We start from the raw sequence: 17,670 nt of genomic DNA on the forward strand, positions 1-17,670 counted from the left end.
CACACGGCCGGAGGCGGAAGGCCTACAAATTCACGCCCACTTTTGAGATAGCGCCGCTACTCGAGGTCCGTTAGAACGATGAACTGCAGCTGCCAATGCAATCCCTATGAGAGGATATGAGATTTAGCCTACTTTTAAAATATTCCTACATTAACTGGAGACGATATTGATTTAAATAAAAATATATTTCCAAATGTATGGAGTGTCTTTGTCAACATATCTTCTTGTTTTCTTAATAGTTGATGTGTTTCACATTTAATTTGCCACTTTAACGAGTTACCCATAATGTTAACACAGCAGAGGCGAGACAGACAAGTTGTTGCATTTCAGTGACATCACTGACTTTACGAGCGCCGAGCGGCGACCAGTGGCGTACCCACTGTAGAGACAGGACAGGCGGTCACCTGCCCAACTAAGATCTCGCCTCCCCTAAAAAAAAATAATGATAACCCGAAAAGGTGTCATTGCGTGCTTAATGTCCTCAACGTCACGCATCCAAGAAGCTTTGAACTGAGCAGATTGGACCTTCTGTTCCAGAGATACTGACCAAAAAATCTTGAAAACGGCCACTTTCGTCAGTTTTTTAGGTATTGAAAACCTCAAGGGATGCGTCTGTGACGTATATACCATACAACCACTTAAACTCTAGATCTCCGATGCTAGCGGTTTTGACATACTGATGGAGTATATTATAGTATATTGTGGGTAGTATATCAAGATGGCAGATATGGGACATTAAAAAGGATAAATTAAACAAATGGGAGACTTTATTAGAACACAAAAAAAATCGCTACAGCTTCAGTAGTTAACCAGTGAAATTACGGTATTTTACAATGCCTCTCATAGAGATTGCATTGAGAGCTGCAGTTCATCGTTCTAAAGGACCTCGAGTAGCGGCGCTGTCTCAAAAGTGGGCGTGAATTTGTAGGCCTTCCGCTTCCGGCCGTGTGTCTCTATGGTACAAAGAGAAGTCGAAGCTTTAGCATAATAAGGTCCTGACCGTCCTTTGCACCTGAGGAATACAGACTGGGCGCTGTTTAATGGGTGAACACCACTCAAATAATCCTTTCATTGCTCTTCATGTGAAAATAAGTAAAAAGCAGTTAATAGCAGACAAAACAATTGCTGATTCCTGTATACCAGATTTCTGAGATTCAGCATCGCCTCTTCACACAGCTGATTGGGTTTCACTGCACACATAGATGTTGCTGGGCCTCACCCTCCGACGGCTCCTACCTGGCATCCTAGGACACAGTCTGCAACTCTTGGGCATGAACTCCAGGCACGCCTCCCTGAACTTCCTGATCCTCCAGCAGTAGATTACAGGGTTGAAAACGGTCTTCAGGTAGCTGAGCCACAGCGCGCCAACACTGACTGGATAAAAGGCTGGGCTGTAGTAGAACTGCCGGCTGAACACGGCCAAGAGGCTGACCACCGTGTGGGGCAACCAGCATACAGAGAACCCGATGAAGAGGATCAGGATGGTGGTGAAGGCTCTTGTCTTGAAGCTCATGTCGACATTGACTTGAGGGGGGCGCTGCAGCCCAGTCAGACCCAGTTTGCTGACTTGGTTGAGGGCAGGCAGGCAAGAATGCTCACTGGTGTGGTTGTGTATACGCAGGGCGTTGCGACGCACTGTGTTGAGTATGCACAGGTAGGAGTAGAGCATGACACCAAACGGCACAAAGAACACAGCTACGGCCAGCAGTATTGTGTAACCTCGGTCGGCCAGAGATTCACTGTATCCCAGCACACACTGTGGGGCCCAGGCGCCCCCAATACCTGCTGCCCCAGCCCTCCACCCCACTACAGATGGGAGAGCCACACATAGGCTCAAAACCCACGAAGCTACAATCAGCAGTTTGGCTCTATGAGGGGTTAGCTTGTCCTGCCGTTGTACGATGATGAGGAAACGATCCACACTGATTATGAGGAGGATAGACACACCCTCCAAGACAAATAGCCAATATAGCATGATCGATGCCCGGCAAAACCCACTTCCAAAGCGCCAGTCAGATGTCGCGACAGTGACGGCAGTGAAGGGCATGCAGAGCAGAGAAAGCATAATGTCTGAGAATGCCAAAGTGGCCAGGAGGAGGTTGATGGCGGAGCGCATGGCAGGCTTCTGGTAAACAATCAGACAAACTATGGCATTGCCCAGGAAGCCGATAGTAATCATAAAGATCATTATAGCTGCCAGAGTAATGCGCAGAGTTACAGGCATGAGAGGAGTCCCAGGCTCTGATGGCAGACTTTGTGCCACTTCCTCCATATTGTCAGGCTCCATGAGGTCACAGTCTTCCAGCAGGCTTTCATTACAAAATGCCATGGCAACAATTATCATGCAATGTCTGTGCAAAAGCAGACGTTCATCATGATTTTTATTGTGGTTTCTATTTCAATGTCTCTTCCCTCACTTGTGGTCATCCATGGCAATATCTGAAACGGAAATGGAAGAACATGCATACTATAAGCAATGTGTAAAACAACCAAAGACCTCTTTGGATTTTGGGTGGTTTAGCATTATGATATGATATGACGTGGCTTCCAAAGACAATGAGTGGATAGATTTGGTAGTCAGAAGGGCTCAGCTAAGCTAAAACATAGGACCAGCATAGTCACAGTCTACAGAAGTGGTTCTAAAAGTGGGGTCCGGGGGCTTCCAGGGGTCCTTGAGGGGTTCCAGGGTCCCCAGCAAAATGAGATAATATAGTGTCAAAATCTGTTTAACCACTTTAACCCTATATACATCATCTATTTGAAAATAGCCGATCTACAAGTTCACAACACATCGCGATACATTGCTTGTAGATCTGCTATTTTCAAAGGAATATTGAAAAAATATATATTGAATTTTCTTTTAAAACATTTTAGAAACACAAATCTTGTATGGGGGTCCCTGGCACAAAATGTTTTCAAATGGGGGTCTGCGGCCAAATGCATATTAATTTGGGGGTCCTTGACATGAAAAGGTTGGAGAACCACTGCTCTAGTACTGCATAGTACATGACATGGTCCCATCTGGATGATGACAGCCATGCTGTTAACTGGCTGTGGACTTGAATCAGGTTGATGATTAACAGACCTGAGCAGCTGAGCTGTGAACATTCACAAGACACACTCACATATACATTCCCAAAATACACAATGGACACAAACAGACTGACACGTATACACACAATTGTGCTGCATACTTATTAAAACACACGCATGCACACACACACACACACACACACACACACACACACACACACAAACACGTGCGCGCGCACACACACGCACGCACGCACGCACGCACGCACGCACGCACACACACACACCTGTCTGTCTTCTGTTGGCTTAGTAGAATGTGATGCTTGGGTACCGTCTTGGTGCTTGATACCGCCATCATCAGAAGCATCTTCACAGCATTCATTCACAGGACACCGTTGTTGCTCCTCTTGCAGAGTGTGCGTGTGCGTGTGGTTGTGCGTGTGAGGGTGTGTTTGTGTCAGATGTACAGGATTCAAAAACAGACTTTGCAGACTCTCTCTCTCTCTCTCTCCGCCCTCAGCTCTGAACCTGGAATGGCAGACTGGACCTGGAGGAGAGAAGAGAATTGATCACCCAATCTGAATGATTTGCTCTCAACTAGGGCTGCAGCAGTTAATCAAACAAATCGATTTAATCGATTACTATAATAGTTGGTAATCGATCATTTAATATAATAATAGATTGATAATTGATCCCTATATTATTTGATTGATCGAAATAACGATAAAAATAACAATATAATAATGGCTAAGAAAATAATCGACATAGTTGCAGCCCTAATCTCAACCGCAATATTTGATTGTTTGACCTACAGGGGTCATTTGTATGTTCACATGTACATAAAATGAAGAAAACCTGCATATACTGTATGTGGGATAATAGAACACATCCATGATTTTTATACATACATAAAAAACTGTCAATTCGAGTAAATTAATGAAAGATTTACCGTAGTAGGAAAAGTCGGCAAAACTTTTAAAATTAGTATTAAACAGTAAAACCAATAATGTTGATACCGCAATGACAAAAACACAGGGGGAAAAAACTGTGTGAATGCCATTGTGGATTCTTACACAAAACCTCGCATAGACTATTGCGTAGTAAGTGTTACTGGTAGTTGCCATGGTAACAAGGTCAGCCGTTCCATGGCAACAAGCAACCCCCCACTCTCATCCCCTCAGCAAATGTCTGTGACACAACATTTTCAATTACAACCTGCATCAAACCATCACGGGACGAGACGACTCCCCGACAACTGAGAGGGCCACACACATGGTGTTGACAATAACATGATGTGACTGTCTGTGTTCAGGGGTCATTTATTTCTTCATCCCCCTCAGACCCCTTTTAGGGACACATTGAGCCAGATGGCGGAAATGAATATAGACCACAAATGAATCAATCAAACAAACAAACAAACAATAATAATAAAAATGTTGACAGAGAGACGGCAAATGGGGAGGAGGATGATAAACCTAAAATGAAAAGCAGCTATAGCGTTTGTTTGTCTGTGGTAATAAAAATAAATAATTTAAAATGCAAAATCAATAATGTTCAAGCCCCAATGTTGTTCAAGCCCCATGGAGCTTGAGTGACAATATGCTAAGCTCATGGTGTGCAAAATGGTAGGCTATGGTTGTACAGTGCAAGGAGGATTATATTTAGAATTGTAATGTAAGCAAGCAGATAGTGTTACAATGTGCTTCTTACTTCTTGATTATTTAGGCTAATTCATTAGAGGAAATGCATTGTAAGTGTGGTATTAAATGATACTGATTTGATGTATTAATTTTCAATAAGCCTACTTATTTGGTTATATAAGAGTATCATACTGTAGGCTATATTTCAGGCCCAGTGTCTCACTTTTTGTATTACAATGTGTAGCCTATATATAGCCTATATATGACAAATGTTACAAAACATCAAACTGGACTAGTTTCATTTACTTTTTTCTCATGCAAGAACAGTTCACTGTAGTCTTTGTAGTCCAATATAAGGATCAATATTTTTTTTATCATAACTGTAATTGTATTTTATTTGACAGTCAGAAAGGTACCCCCAGGCTACCTGGCCTTCTGTAATTGCCTCGATTCCCTCTTTCTCTCTCGTAGCCTATAAACTCAATTCATTGCATTCAGATTTCAGATGCCTATTGAATCTGTATTGATACGAAGCGAAGGTGTAAAGGTAAGATTCTCTGAATAGTCAGCGATTGTAAGCATCACTATAGGCTAAATAACACATATAATGAAAATGATGAAAAACAACTTGTAGTTTACCTTGACGGGCAAATGATGATTCAGACAGCGGTGCAGCTCGTCTCACGTCATGTCTCAGTGCAGTCCAGCGGTGACAGCGGTGATCGTCCGCCTCCATCCACACGCCTTGGCTGATATAGTTCCAATATTTGCCTATACGCGTTGCCAGATTTTGCGAGAGAAATAAGCAACTAGGTCTCTGAAAACAAGCCCAAAAGAAGCGACTATTAATAGGTCACATGATGAGCATCAGTTATTTGGAAATATTAAAAAAAAAACAAATCTTGAAAAAAAGTGAAACATTTTGAATATTGTTAGAACATTTGAACAACACCAATCTGGTACAGGGGTCACACAATATTTTTAGATGGGGGGGTCCGTGGACAAATATATATTAATTTGGGGGGTCCTTGACATGAAAATGTTTGAGAACCAACAAACAACATTAGGAAACGAGCCCAAATAAGCAACTTCACTTAAGAAACAAGTCCAAAAAACCGCAACCCGGCCGCAACTAACCAATATTTACAATCAACTCTACAGAAAAACAAGCCCAAAGTTGCTTCTAATAAGGGATCATGGCAACACTGCTTGCCTATCGATTGCCATCATGTGTGGCGCTCGCTAATGCTGACGCGCGAGAAGAAGAGAGGCTATTCCCTGATTTAAAGGTGCAGTATAGGCTTCAATGAAGACATTCACAGGTGTTACCAATTATACTAATGAAGGCTCTGTTCCATTCTGGTCAAACAGAGTCAGTGTGCTGATATTGTGCATGTTGGCTCACTGGAAACACTCTGTTACACCAGTGGGTCTACAGTTGGGGTCCAGGGACCCTCATGGGCTTCCAAATGGCCCCTTACAGGTGTGTAACTCTGAGAGTGTACAAATGGTTGCGGGTCCATTTGGTTCCATTTGTACACTCTCAGAGTTATGGGGGTTGTCGAAACCGGGAGGCATGCGTTAATCCGACAGACCTTTTCTCCGACTATGTGGCATCCGCGTGCGGTTACACTGTGCTACACTAAATGGAACAGAGCCTTCATTAGTATCATTGGTAACACCTGTGAAGGAAGTGATAATATGGCTGCTGTGCATAGAGCCTATTGATCCTCCTTGTGGAATATCAATTAAACAAACTCTATATGAACAATCTGACATTATTAACAACCCCCACCACCACCAACATGTCAAGCCAGAGCCACCACACTGCATTTCTGTTTTCCACAAATCACAAAGCTACATACATTGCTCTATCAAAAGGCCTATGGTAGGAATAAGAACCAATAATGATGAATTATGTGGGTCTATTACATTGATTTATGAGTGAACATGCCAGGAACAAGAAGCCTGTGGCTTTGGATTTGGAAAAGGTTAAACTGAGTCACCAGTATTGCTCACTGGTGACAATTTAAGAATATACTTTGTGGTGGCTAGGATTATACCTTAAAATCACATCAACATTGTGAAATATGTTCCACATAGGCCTAAGTCAGACTGCACAGACTGTGCAGCATGCATGTTGTAGATCAGTAGCCTATCACACCAGACAGTTTAGCATGGTTCTTTTTAGCCTATACAGCTTCGGGTGAAAGTTGTTCACAAATGTTACAGCCTGTAACTTACAGGCCAGAGGGATATCATGTGATTTATTTATTTTATTTAGGCTATTTAGATTCCCCACCTCATAAACCACAGGTCACAGGGTCATTTGGACAAAAATGTACACTGCTTTATTCTGCATTAACTTTTATATTTAGTTTTGTGATAGCAGAGTATAATTTAATGAATGAATGATGATGAATGCAATTATTTTGTGATAAGTTTAAGTGAAACAGGTTTTCACCACCTGTTTTTTCTGCCATCCAATTAAGGTTTCCAGGTTTTCCAACCCAATTTGCAGGGAATAATTAAAGTTGAATAAATCCTTTGAAATGGTGATGATGATAATGGTGCTGTAAAAACCTTTTCAAATTATAGGGGATTTATTTTTCTTCTTTTCTGTCTTGTTTGGCCAAATGTATTTACTTTTTTATTTATTTTGATGGCTCCAAGTGACATGTATTAATAATATGAACCAGGAGATGGCAGCATTGTACTTTATATCCAAAGGGCATTCCATTTGAGGCTCAGAGGAATTATTTAATAGCCATGTCAGTCCTTTGCTTATATAAACCTAACAAAGTTAGTTTTTCATATTCATACTGGCAATTAAATGGAATTTCACTTGGTAGCCATTGTATTGGCAAGATAGACCAATTCTTATTTTTGAGGAGGATCCACAAAACACTAGTCCTGGAATGTTTCTACTCTGTGCAGATGTGCAGAAAATTTACTACAGAGACAGATTTTCCGCAGATAAATTCAATTGTAAATTACATTTGGTTCTACATAGGAAAGCTGGTGTTCTCTTTCATCTTCCACACACACACACACACACACACACACACACACACACACACACACACACACACACACACACACACACACTTAGCATGCAGTGCGAGATTCGTTTCGTGGGCATGCTTGTCTAAATTGGCATCATGCCCATGTGTCGAACGTAGCCATCAAACGAGTTCCACTCCACCGGTCTGGCACATGCATGCTGGTCACGTTCAGTGGCACCCACACAACACGCTTGCTGGTGAGAAAATTCATTTCCCTGTCCATTATTCCACAGATGTTTGCTTTAATTTCTTCCTGATGGGGTGCGTTTGGTGCTCCATCATTCACCAGAAGATCAAACATATATAGGCAAAGAGAACACCATCAGAATAAACAGAGAAGCTTGACAAAGTTTTAGAAAGCCCATTGGCAACAATATTGTTGGGTCAGCAGAGCCAAACAAGCGCAAGATTGACCTCACTTTTAGAAAAAACACTTAAAATATATATTTTTATCACACAGTAGATCATGAGGAATAGACATTGTAAGGAACATTTTCCTGGTCCTCATAAAATAAATGGTTATTTCATTGTTCAAAAAGATTTTTAGGGTCAGGCTCACAATTAGTAAAATATTGAGGTTGGGGATAGGGTAAGGATTAAGCGTTTAGAGGTTAGGTTTAGGGTTGTGCTTGATTTATTGCTTATGTGTCATGCACCAAAAATAGCAGATCTACAAGCTCAAAAAGCTTATAGCAGCATGATGTGTTGTTAGCTTGTAGATCAGCTATTTTTGACTTCAGGGTTAAAGGTAGGGTAGTTAGTGATATTTTGGGGTTAAAACAAAAAGTTTAAACCATTTTTGTTAAAAGGTTAACACCTTTTAATTCAATATATATTATAATATATTCTGAGTAATCATTGCTATAGAGGGTTTGTTCAGCAACATGGGTCAGCTGTCTCTCCAGCTCTTTGAGTTTAATAAACAGACAATAAATATTCAGGTGGGAGAGAGTGTAGCAATTTATTAGCTTAAGTTCCAGTTTTGTCTGCTCATTTCATTGTGTCATCATTTCCAATTTCACTTGTTTATCCTGTATCTTGTGTGAGTTCTCTCTCCTGATTGGATAAAATTGGTATTCCGAGCTGAAAATGTATTTTCTGTTTATTAAAGAGCTGGAGAGACACTCTATCTATAGCAATAAGTATCAGAATATAGAGCTATTTAACACTTATTTTAATGAAAAATATCACTAACCCTACCTTTAAAGTCAAAGATTGCAGAAAAATAAAAACACATTACTGGTGAGTTGATGTTCGCACAAGTATAGTAGACTAATACAACGTGTGTACAACGTGTGTGTGTGTGTGTGTGTGTGTGTGTGTGTGTGTGTGTGTGTGTGTGTGTGTGTGTGTGTGTGTGTGTGTGTGTGTGTGTGTGTGTGTGTGTGTGTGTGTGTGTGTGTGTGTGTGTGTGTGTGTGTGTGCGTGCGTGCGTGCGTGCGTGCGTGCGTGCGTGCGTGCGTGCGTGCGTGCGTGCGTGTGTGTGTGTGCTCGTGCACGCACGCACGCACGCACACACACCCAGAGAGAGAATCATGCACGCTGTAGACATTTTACCAATCCTTATTTTGTGAGATGTGTTGTGCTTAAAATGCATCTGTAATGTTTTATATGAATATTGCTCAGACCCCACAGAGAGGAGGTACAGTACTGTATCTCATGAGCTCAGATTAACACTGAGAAAGGCACGTGTTAATCAGTGTTAGACTTTGTGGTAAACCTCCACAATGTGACAATAATTAACACAAAACAGTGGGTACATGTGGGTACAGAAAAGAAAAATCCTGAGGGCTTATTTAATTTGGTCACATAGTTAAATGAACACCCAGGATTTTACTGTGTCCACTGTTTAGTATATCGGCCTTTACACTGTGATACACAGACATTGAGTATTGAGCAAGGGATTACCATGCAATAATTATGTTGTGTAAAGTAGTTCTGAACAAGGTTCTAAGAGCAATTATGAGCAATTACACATGCAGCTGTTATTGGCAGAGGTAATTACATCCTCAGCATGTAATGGTAAATAACATCCACTATTTCAGTAATGCAAAGCAATAACACTCAATGCTAAAGATAACATCGCACTTTTTGTTTCTTTTTTCAATTTTTTATTCTGGAGAACAATGCCGTTATATGAAGTGCTTTCCCATGAGCTGGTCTTATATTGTTTCTATTGTTTGGCGGATTTGTTTTAGTTCTGTGGTGACTGAAACAAACAAATGCACCACCTGCACATATACGTACAGATCCCAGCATTGATATTCAGAGAAGACAGCTAAAGTATGTCTGATGACATAAACCTTAAAAAAAAGGGCTTCTCTTATCCTTTAATTCCACTCTTATCTCCCTCTTATATCGCTAAGATTTGAGGGGATCACATTACAATCCAACAGGCTTAGATTTCACCTCAGTTTCATCAGAAAAACACGGACCTTTGGAGCTCTTGGGGAATATGTTATGGGCCCATCAGTGTTATTCCCATCAGTGATTACACTGAACTATGGCACCACCTTTCCACCTCTGAGTTATATTGTCCGACAGCACCAAAGAGTCTTTATTCCAAAATGCTTTTTACCTTTTCTTTTCTTTTTTTTCAAACCAGAATTGTATACCAAAATGTAATCATTACATGCTGTTCATTGCACACTTTTTGAAAGTGTTTGAATATTCTTAAACATTTTGTGAAAAACAGCAACAGCATGAGCCTTGTTGTCTAATGTTAATCCTCAGTGTTAATTTATTCATTCGTAACTCTGAGAGTGTACAAATGTTACCAAATGGACCCTCACAGGTCTATTTGTACACTCTCAGAGTTACATTAACACTCCGGATTGTATAGTGTATGTACAGTTATATCTTATATCTCCTCAGCAAATTGAGAGTCTAAAAGTAAGACGGATGGTGGTCAGTGAGAGCTGACCTGGAGTGACTGCTGTATACCTGCAGAGTCCACTCAATCAACTCATTCATGTCTCTGCAGTTACACTGCTATTTATAACCAGGAGGCCCAAGTTTCCTCTCAATCCTGCCAATATTCAGCCAAGAGAGGTACATAATAAATGCATATGAAAGCACACACACTCGCACTTGCACTCGCACTCGCACACGCACACGCACACGCACACGCACACGCACACGCACACGCACACGCACACACACACACACACACACACACACATATACATGCACGCATTCACACACCACATTTTTTAAAGTGTGTTGCTGTATATGTAAATTGCAGTTCCAAGAAAGGGTACATTTTGTGCGAGAACACATACGTGGATACAAATCACCAACAAATGAAAACAGTTTGTTTAGGCCGTTGTGTTTCTGTGTGATTTAGCCTTAGGCCTACGGTTGGTTTCACAGTACCACTACCTTACCCCAGTGGTTCTCAACCTTTTGGGGAGCCCCCACCACTTGGAATGTAGGAGTTGAGGCATTCAATTTAGTTTGACTCGGTTCAACAGATAAATAATGTGAATAGCAGATCTACAAGCTCACAATGCCTTGCGTTGCGAGACGTTGTGAGCTTGCAGGTTGGCTATTTTCCAAATGTTTTTGCTTTCTTATATTATTTGACAATTTGGACAATGTTTGACCAGTTTGTATCTTATAGCTTGTAGATTACTTTTGCTTTTACTTCAAAGTCCTTAAATTGTGACTTCACTGTCATCTGGGGACCCCCCAAAAAAATCATATGCGGACCCCCCTGGGGATCCCGACCCACAGGTTGAGAACCACTACCTTGCCCAACAGTAAGGGTAGACAAACCGGCCAGTCACCTCTACTCTAATCCACAGGTTACTCAGTAGCCTCCCCCCACCTGGCTGCATGTGCAGTTCTGGAAATGCCAATTTCAGGGGGGGAGGGATTGTTTCTACATGGCATTATGCCAATTTGTGAGTTTCAAGAATGTATCTGCTTGCTATAGAGCTCATGCGTGAACTGTATTTAGCAATGCAACCGCGGAAGGTGATATATTAACCCGACAGGCTTGGGTGAATTTCCTCTGTGTTCTCTCTAGTCGTCACATGGCAGCTACTGTAGCAACTGACCTTTCACCTCCCTTCCAAGTTTCACTCAGCTTGTTATTTACACTGTGCCGTCCATATCTTTCCCTTTTTCATTTATTATCAACAGGATATGGGATTTATACGGTAAGGCTGTGTACAGTATATGCACACACACACACACACACACACACACACACACACACACACACACACACACACACACACACACACACACACACACACACACACACACACACACACACACATTGTTGAGCTGATTGATTGCACAGAAAAATCTGGGGTGTTCATTTAACTCTGACAGTGAACCCGTAGCGCTATGCCATATGCTGCAATTGTGACATTTTCAGAGGTAACACTCCAGATTTTACTGTGTGGTCTTTGTGGGCCTGAGTGCTCAGTTTCTTCTTGCCAATCTGCCAAACTCATCATCTGTGGCAATAGATCCTCTCCCAACTCACCCCTCCTGCCACTCCATCTCGCTGTCACCTTGGCAACGGCTGTGGAGGTGAACTGCCAGCTGGAGTAGCCGACCTCTTTTGGCCGTTTTCGACAGAGCTGCAGTCAGTATAGGCCTGCCAGAGGATGAACTGATCATCACAATCCTACCAATATTTTCAAGGTACCTCCCACGTCAGACCTGCATGATGTTTTAACAACTTGAATCCCAGCATCCATATTCTGGGGGGAACATTAGCCAAAAATAGCAGATCCACAAGCTCACAACGTGTCGCAACACGACTCATTCGTTTGTAGATGAGTTTGTAGATTGGCTACTTTTGGCAAAGAGATTTAGTGTAGATGAAAAAACGGTCTGTGTACTGAGCCAACTCAAGTCCAGTTTACTAAGTCTAGTCAAGAGGGTTTAGGTGGTTGCCGTTTTGACATGGTCAGCAGGCTTTATGATTCAACAACAAATTTATGTTGTAAATGTCTCTCCATCAGATGCCTGAATACTAATTTTGCATTTGCATTAGCTACATTGTTGCTTTTCATAGGCATACTGTTCTTCTTTTCAATGGCTTTAGGGATATTTTGACAAAATGCATAAAAAGAGGCTTAGGTCTACTAGTTTCTTTGGCAATATTCATGAGCAACAAGTAGGCTACATTGTAATAGTTTGTTTCGACTGCAAGAGTCAAAAAAGCTGTGCAGTATATATGAACTTGTAAACAATGGTGTGTGTTTCAGTGTGTGTGTGTGTGTGTGTGTGTGTGTGTGTGTGTGTGTGTGTGTGTGTGTGTGTGTGTGTGTGTGTGTGTGTGTGTGTGTGTGTGTGTGTGTGTGTGTGTGTGTGTGTGTGTGTGTGTGTGTGTGTGTGTGTGTGTGTGTGTGTGTGTGTGTGTGTGTGTGTGTGAGATTGTGTTTTCTCACAAAGCTTAGCACAATTATTTTCTTATGACAAATTTATTAAATAGTTTGCCTATCCATGAAAATAAACACAGTGGGGGAAAAATAAATAGTCTGAATCATCACACCAAAATACAAAGTAGGCTTACCAATACACAAACTTAAGGGTATGTGTGTGCTCATTCAAACTCAAACTTCCTACCAAGAACAAAACATGGGCCTATTGTACATTGTACATATTGAACTTAACATATTGACATAAATAATTGATCACTAACGTGATCAGAATTAAAACTCCATTGGCACATGACACAAAGGTGAGAAAACACATTTTTGAAGGAATATAAATTATTGCTTGTCAAAAAAAGAACTTGATGAGTAAAGCAAATCACTTTCCATCTACTCCTGTTATTATGAGAAAGTAAACACTGCAGCATTACTTAGGAACTTTTATGAAACATTGCAGAGGTGTACAAGTACATTTCTAGATCTTCACACCCAATGTCCTTTTCTTTTTTTTCTCTTTATTTATTAGTCCATAAAATGTCCTTTGGTGAACATCATGTGTATAAGATACACTTAAAATAGTTACCTATTGCCAGCTCCAACTTACTAATTTCTGTCCTTCAAAAGTTGTTGGCAGATTTATAGTGCAGAAAAATACCTGAAAAGGCATAAATAGGTCTTTTGGCCTATATTATTGGAAGAAATATACACACTGGTTGACATGTTTTAAGACCAAACTAGGACTAGTGTTCTTGGATGGGTTAACCATTTTATAGCCTTAGTAGGCTATTTAATAAACAAATTACTCAAGGAAAGGAAATATTGTCCAAAATGCCTGTTCACATTTTTTTCTTTTTACATTTCAAGTTAGCCTATATAGCATAGTTTTGTCCATTAATATGGTAGCTTCGTCCATAATGTTTTCACGTCTCGCTGTACATTCTTTTGCAGTCTATTGGTGACGGTGAATCAGAACTCATGTTGCCAACCTGTGAATACGCGTCGTCCGGGGTGTGTGGAAGTCCCGGCGGCGTCATGCGCTTCTCCTTCTGCCTGCGGTTGCAGAACCAGACCCGGACCACCTCCTTCTCCAACTGGAGGGAGTCCGCTAGGGAGGTGATCTCCTGTGCGGCGGGTTTGGGACTCTTCAGAAAGTGGCTCTCCAACGCGCCCTTTACGCTCACCTCGATTGAGGTGCGCTTTTTCCTCTTTCTGCCCTGAGCAGCGATCTTATCGATGCTGGTCGGGCTCCCTGTCGTCGAGTCGGCTTCCTCCAGCCATTTGTTCAGCAGGGGTTTCAGCTTGCACATGTTTTTGAAGCTCAACTGAAGCGCTTCAAACCTGCATATGGTGGTCTGCGAGAAGACGTTGCCGTAAAGCGTGCCCAGCGCCAAGCCCACGTCCGCCTGGGTGAAACCGAGCTTGATGCGTCGCTGCTTGAACTGTTTGGCAAAATGCTCCAAGTCGTCCGACGTCGGGGTGTCCTCGTCAGAGTGCGGGTCGTGGCCCACGCCATGGTGGTGGTGATGTGCGTTGTTGTTGTTGTTGTGATGGTGGTGGTGGTGGTGATGGTGGTGGTGGCTCCCGTGGTCGAGATCTGGGGATTCCCCGCCGCGCACCAGCGCCGGGTGCATCAGGCTCTGTCCGCCCGGGGAACTGAGCATCCCGTTCAGTGTGAAGCCCCCCGGCTGGGAGTAGATGAGGGGCTGCTGCTGCTGCTGTCCCTCGGCGATGCTGATGTGCGCGGCTGAGCTGCTCCCCCAACCTCCCGGGTGCGTCTGGTGGGATCCCAGATGAGGAGACCTGTGGTGCAGAGCAGCAGAGCCGGAGTGGAGATCCTCCCTCCCCGCGTTTCTCTTCGCGTCCTGCGGCTGGGAGCTGGAGGAGGACCACGGAGAGCTGCTGGCCTCGGCGGCTGCCACTGCGGCCGCGGCCGCTGCAGCGGCTGCATGGGGCAGCGATGTCACCCACTGGTGGGCATGGCTTAGCATGTGCCCCCCGTTGCTCGTCGCCATGGCTCCCTGCATGAAGTCACTCTGGACCATCTTTATGGAAGGGTCTCCCCTGTATCCACCAGACACCGTTGTCACAGCGGTGCTGCCAGGCTGCATGCCAATGCCCCCTCGATCAGAGTGTATGATTGAGCCGGTCGATAAAATCCTATTGTTGGCTAAATATGGGCTTGAGGTGGCTGTTGCCATTCCCCAAACCATATATCTTGATGTCTTTTGATCTCTTTTAGATTGATTTCAATACTCTTTTTGTCCTATTCCATTGGGTTCACTGGGCTACAAATGTCATTTAAAGCAAAATTACTATTGTGCTAGTATACTGTCTGCTATAATAATAATAATAATAAAAAGCTAGAAGTTCTGCCACATACTCCATATAAGTTTATATGGCATGTAGTTATAAAGCTACGATAACTTGTGCATAGAAATGTCTTGTAAAATAAGCTCCCCTTTCCACAGCGAAGAAATAAAAGCCATCAAAAGTTTGTGGGCCCGTGAGCGACTGGTTAATAATCCACAGGCTTGTGAATTGAAAATAATCTTCTCTATTGTCCTCGTCAAGATACGGAGGTCTTGGGCTTGTTGTTGGTACCCTGTATTGTATTAATGCGTTGAAGAGGATGAAAATGAAGACACACTATAGCCAGCCGGTCCTCTCTCTCTCTCTCTCTAATCTTCTGCTCACTCCATCAACTCTACCCTGTGCGTCCGCTACAGCGCGAAGACACGCGAGTGTTTACCCTGTGCCAAGCATGCACACGCCTTTCCTTTCCTATCTCCGTCCAATTACCACAGGAAGTTTGAGCACAACTCCTGCTGATTGGACAGATACCCGCAGAGGAGTTGGTTTAAGCCTCGGGTGCGCACAGTTCACAAAAATAAAATGTTCCATGGCTTATGGCTATAGTTTAACATAAGATAGCACAACTGGTTATCTAAAGAAAAAAATGCAGCAAAACATTATGTAGGCTATAGGCTAAGGAAACACAAAACATATAGGCTATATTTAATTGATTATAGCCTATATATACACTTTAGTGGTTTTACTTCATATATTTAGATTACGACAGCTGCAACTTGTAAGTAGCCTATCCTATTATTAATATTATTAATATTATTAATATTATTAATATTATTAATATTATTATATATTATTATACATCATAATCAGCGTTATTAATTAATAATATTAGCATATTGCTGTTTTTTGAGAAATTAGGGAAATTAGCCTATTTCGGATATAGCTAAAGTAGGGCAACAGGGCCATGTCAAGTAGGATAGCCTACTCAAATTGCTTACACAGAGGTTTATACGCTTCTTGCATCTCAATGCGCCCTCCTTTTCATAACGGCGAAGGGAAGGCCACAGTGGCGTGACGCCAGTGGTGGACAAGTACTGAGATATTTTACTTAAGTAAAAGTATAGCAATACCACAATATAAAAACACTCTGTTACAAGTAAAAGTCCTGTGTTCAAAATGTCACTTGAGTAAAATTACAAAAGTATTGGCATCAAAATATAAGTAAAGTACCAAAAGTAAAAGTAGCCTACTAAAATGTTTGAAAATAGCAGATCTACAAGCTCACAACACATTGTGTTGTGAGCTTGTAGATGGCTATTCTCAAATAGCCTATGTATAAAATAGGGCTAAAGTGGTTAATGTAGCCTATAGTTTTATAATCTAATAACTTGTAGGCCTATCTGCAAAGTAACTAGTAACTCAAAATTTCAGTAGAAGTAAAAAAGTAGGCCTACTGAAAATTGGAAATACTCCAGTAAAGTAAAAACACCTTAAAATTGTAGCTACTTATACAGTAGCCTACTTGAGTAAATGTAGGCTACTTAGTTATTTTACACCACTGAGTGACGCACTGCTCTAGTGAGCGCGGGGTGCAACCCAAGCAAGCAGTTTGATATTCCACCCTTAATATGAGTCTATTCTAACAGAATGTTTCCATACGAGCTATGGTTGGCCTGGTAAATAAACGTAGACTATTTAACTTACTCACATTTCTCTGCCCACAAGTTTCCCCACTTTTAAAAGACTAATGTGTGCAGAATCACCTTGAACACATGCAGTTTTGTGATAGTGGTGGAGGGACCCATGGTGCAGCCTAATAAATGTGGTGCCAATTCGTGTTTTCTTTTCCAGCGGATTAGTTTTGGGTCTGGTTCAAAAAGTAGCCTATAATGCTTGAAAGAAGATAGATAAAACTTTTGGGAAATATCCGGCCCATTTATTTAGGCACAGCCACCATAACCGCAGATTTGGCAAAACGTTTGGGCACGGTAACCGAAGGCTCACCCCAAAACATGCTCGCCCCCATTTTTTTCGCGGACCAGCGATTCTTGTATTATTATTGTATAATTTGTTTTACTGAGGTACGGTTAAAATAAGTTTAGGGTTAGGCATAGTTTTACTGAGGTTACGTTTAGGATATACGGTTAGGTTTTGGCACCGTTTTGCTGAGGTTACGTTTAAGAATAAGGTTGGTTTAGCTTTAGTTTACTGGGTTACGTTTTAGTG

General features: G+C 41.9%; 2 protein-coding genes across 2 annotated transcripts; both read right to left on the minus strand.

Moving 5' to 3' along the window:
* Nucleotides 1-1,168: 1,168 nt before the first annotated feature.
* Nucleotides 1,169-2,329, minus strand: gpr45 (G protein-coupled receptor 45; the record flags this gene model as incomplete). Its single annotated transcript, XM_084084021.1, has 1 exon — nt 1,169-2,329. One exon carries the CDS (start codon nt 2,327-2,329, stop codon nt 1,169-1,171), a length of 1,161 nt encoding a protein of 386 aa, XP_083940147.1.
* Nucleotides 2,330-14,054: 11,725 nt separating this feature from the next.
* Nucleotides 14,055-15,344, minus strand: pou3f3a (POU class 3 homeobox 3a; the record flags this gene model as incomplete). Its single annotated transcript, XM_084084406.1, has 1 exon — nt 14,055-15,344. The coding sequence occupies one exon, from the start codon at nt 15,342-15,344 to the stop codon at nt 14,055-14,057; it is 1,290 nt and encodes a 429-aa protein (XP_083940532.1).
* Nucleotides 15,345-17,670: the final 2,326 nt, after the last annotated feature.

This window comes from Gymnoscopelus microlampas (assembly GCF_963454915.1).
Source record: "Gymnoscopelus microlampas genome assembly, chromosome: 17".
Classification (NCBI taxonomy): domain Eukaryota; kingdom Metazoa; phylum Chordata; class Actinopteri; order Myctophiformes; family Myctophidae; genus Gymnoscopelus; species Gymnoscopelus microlampas.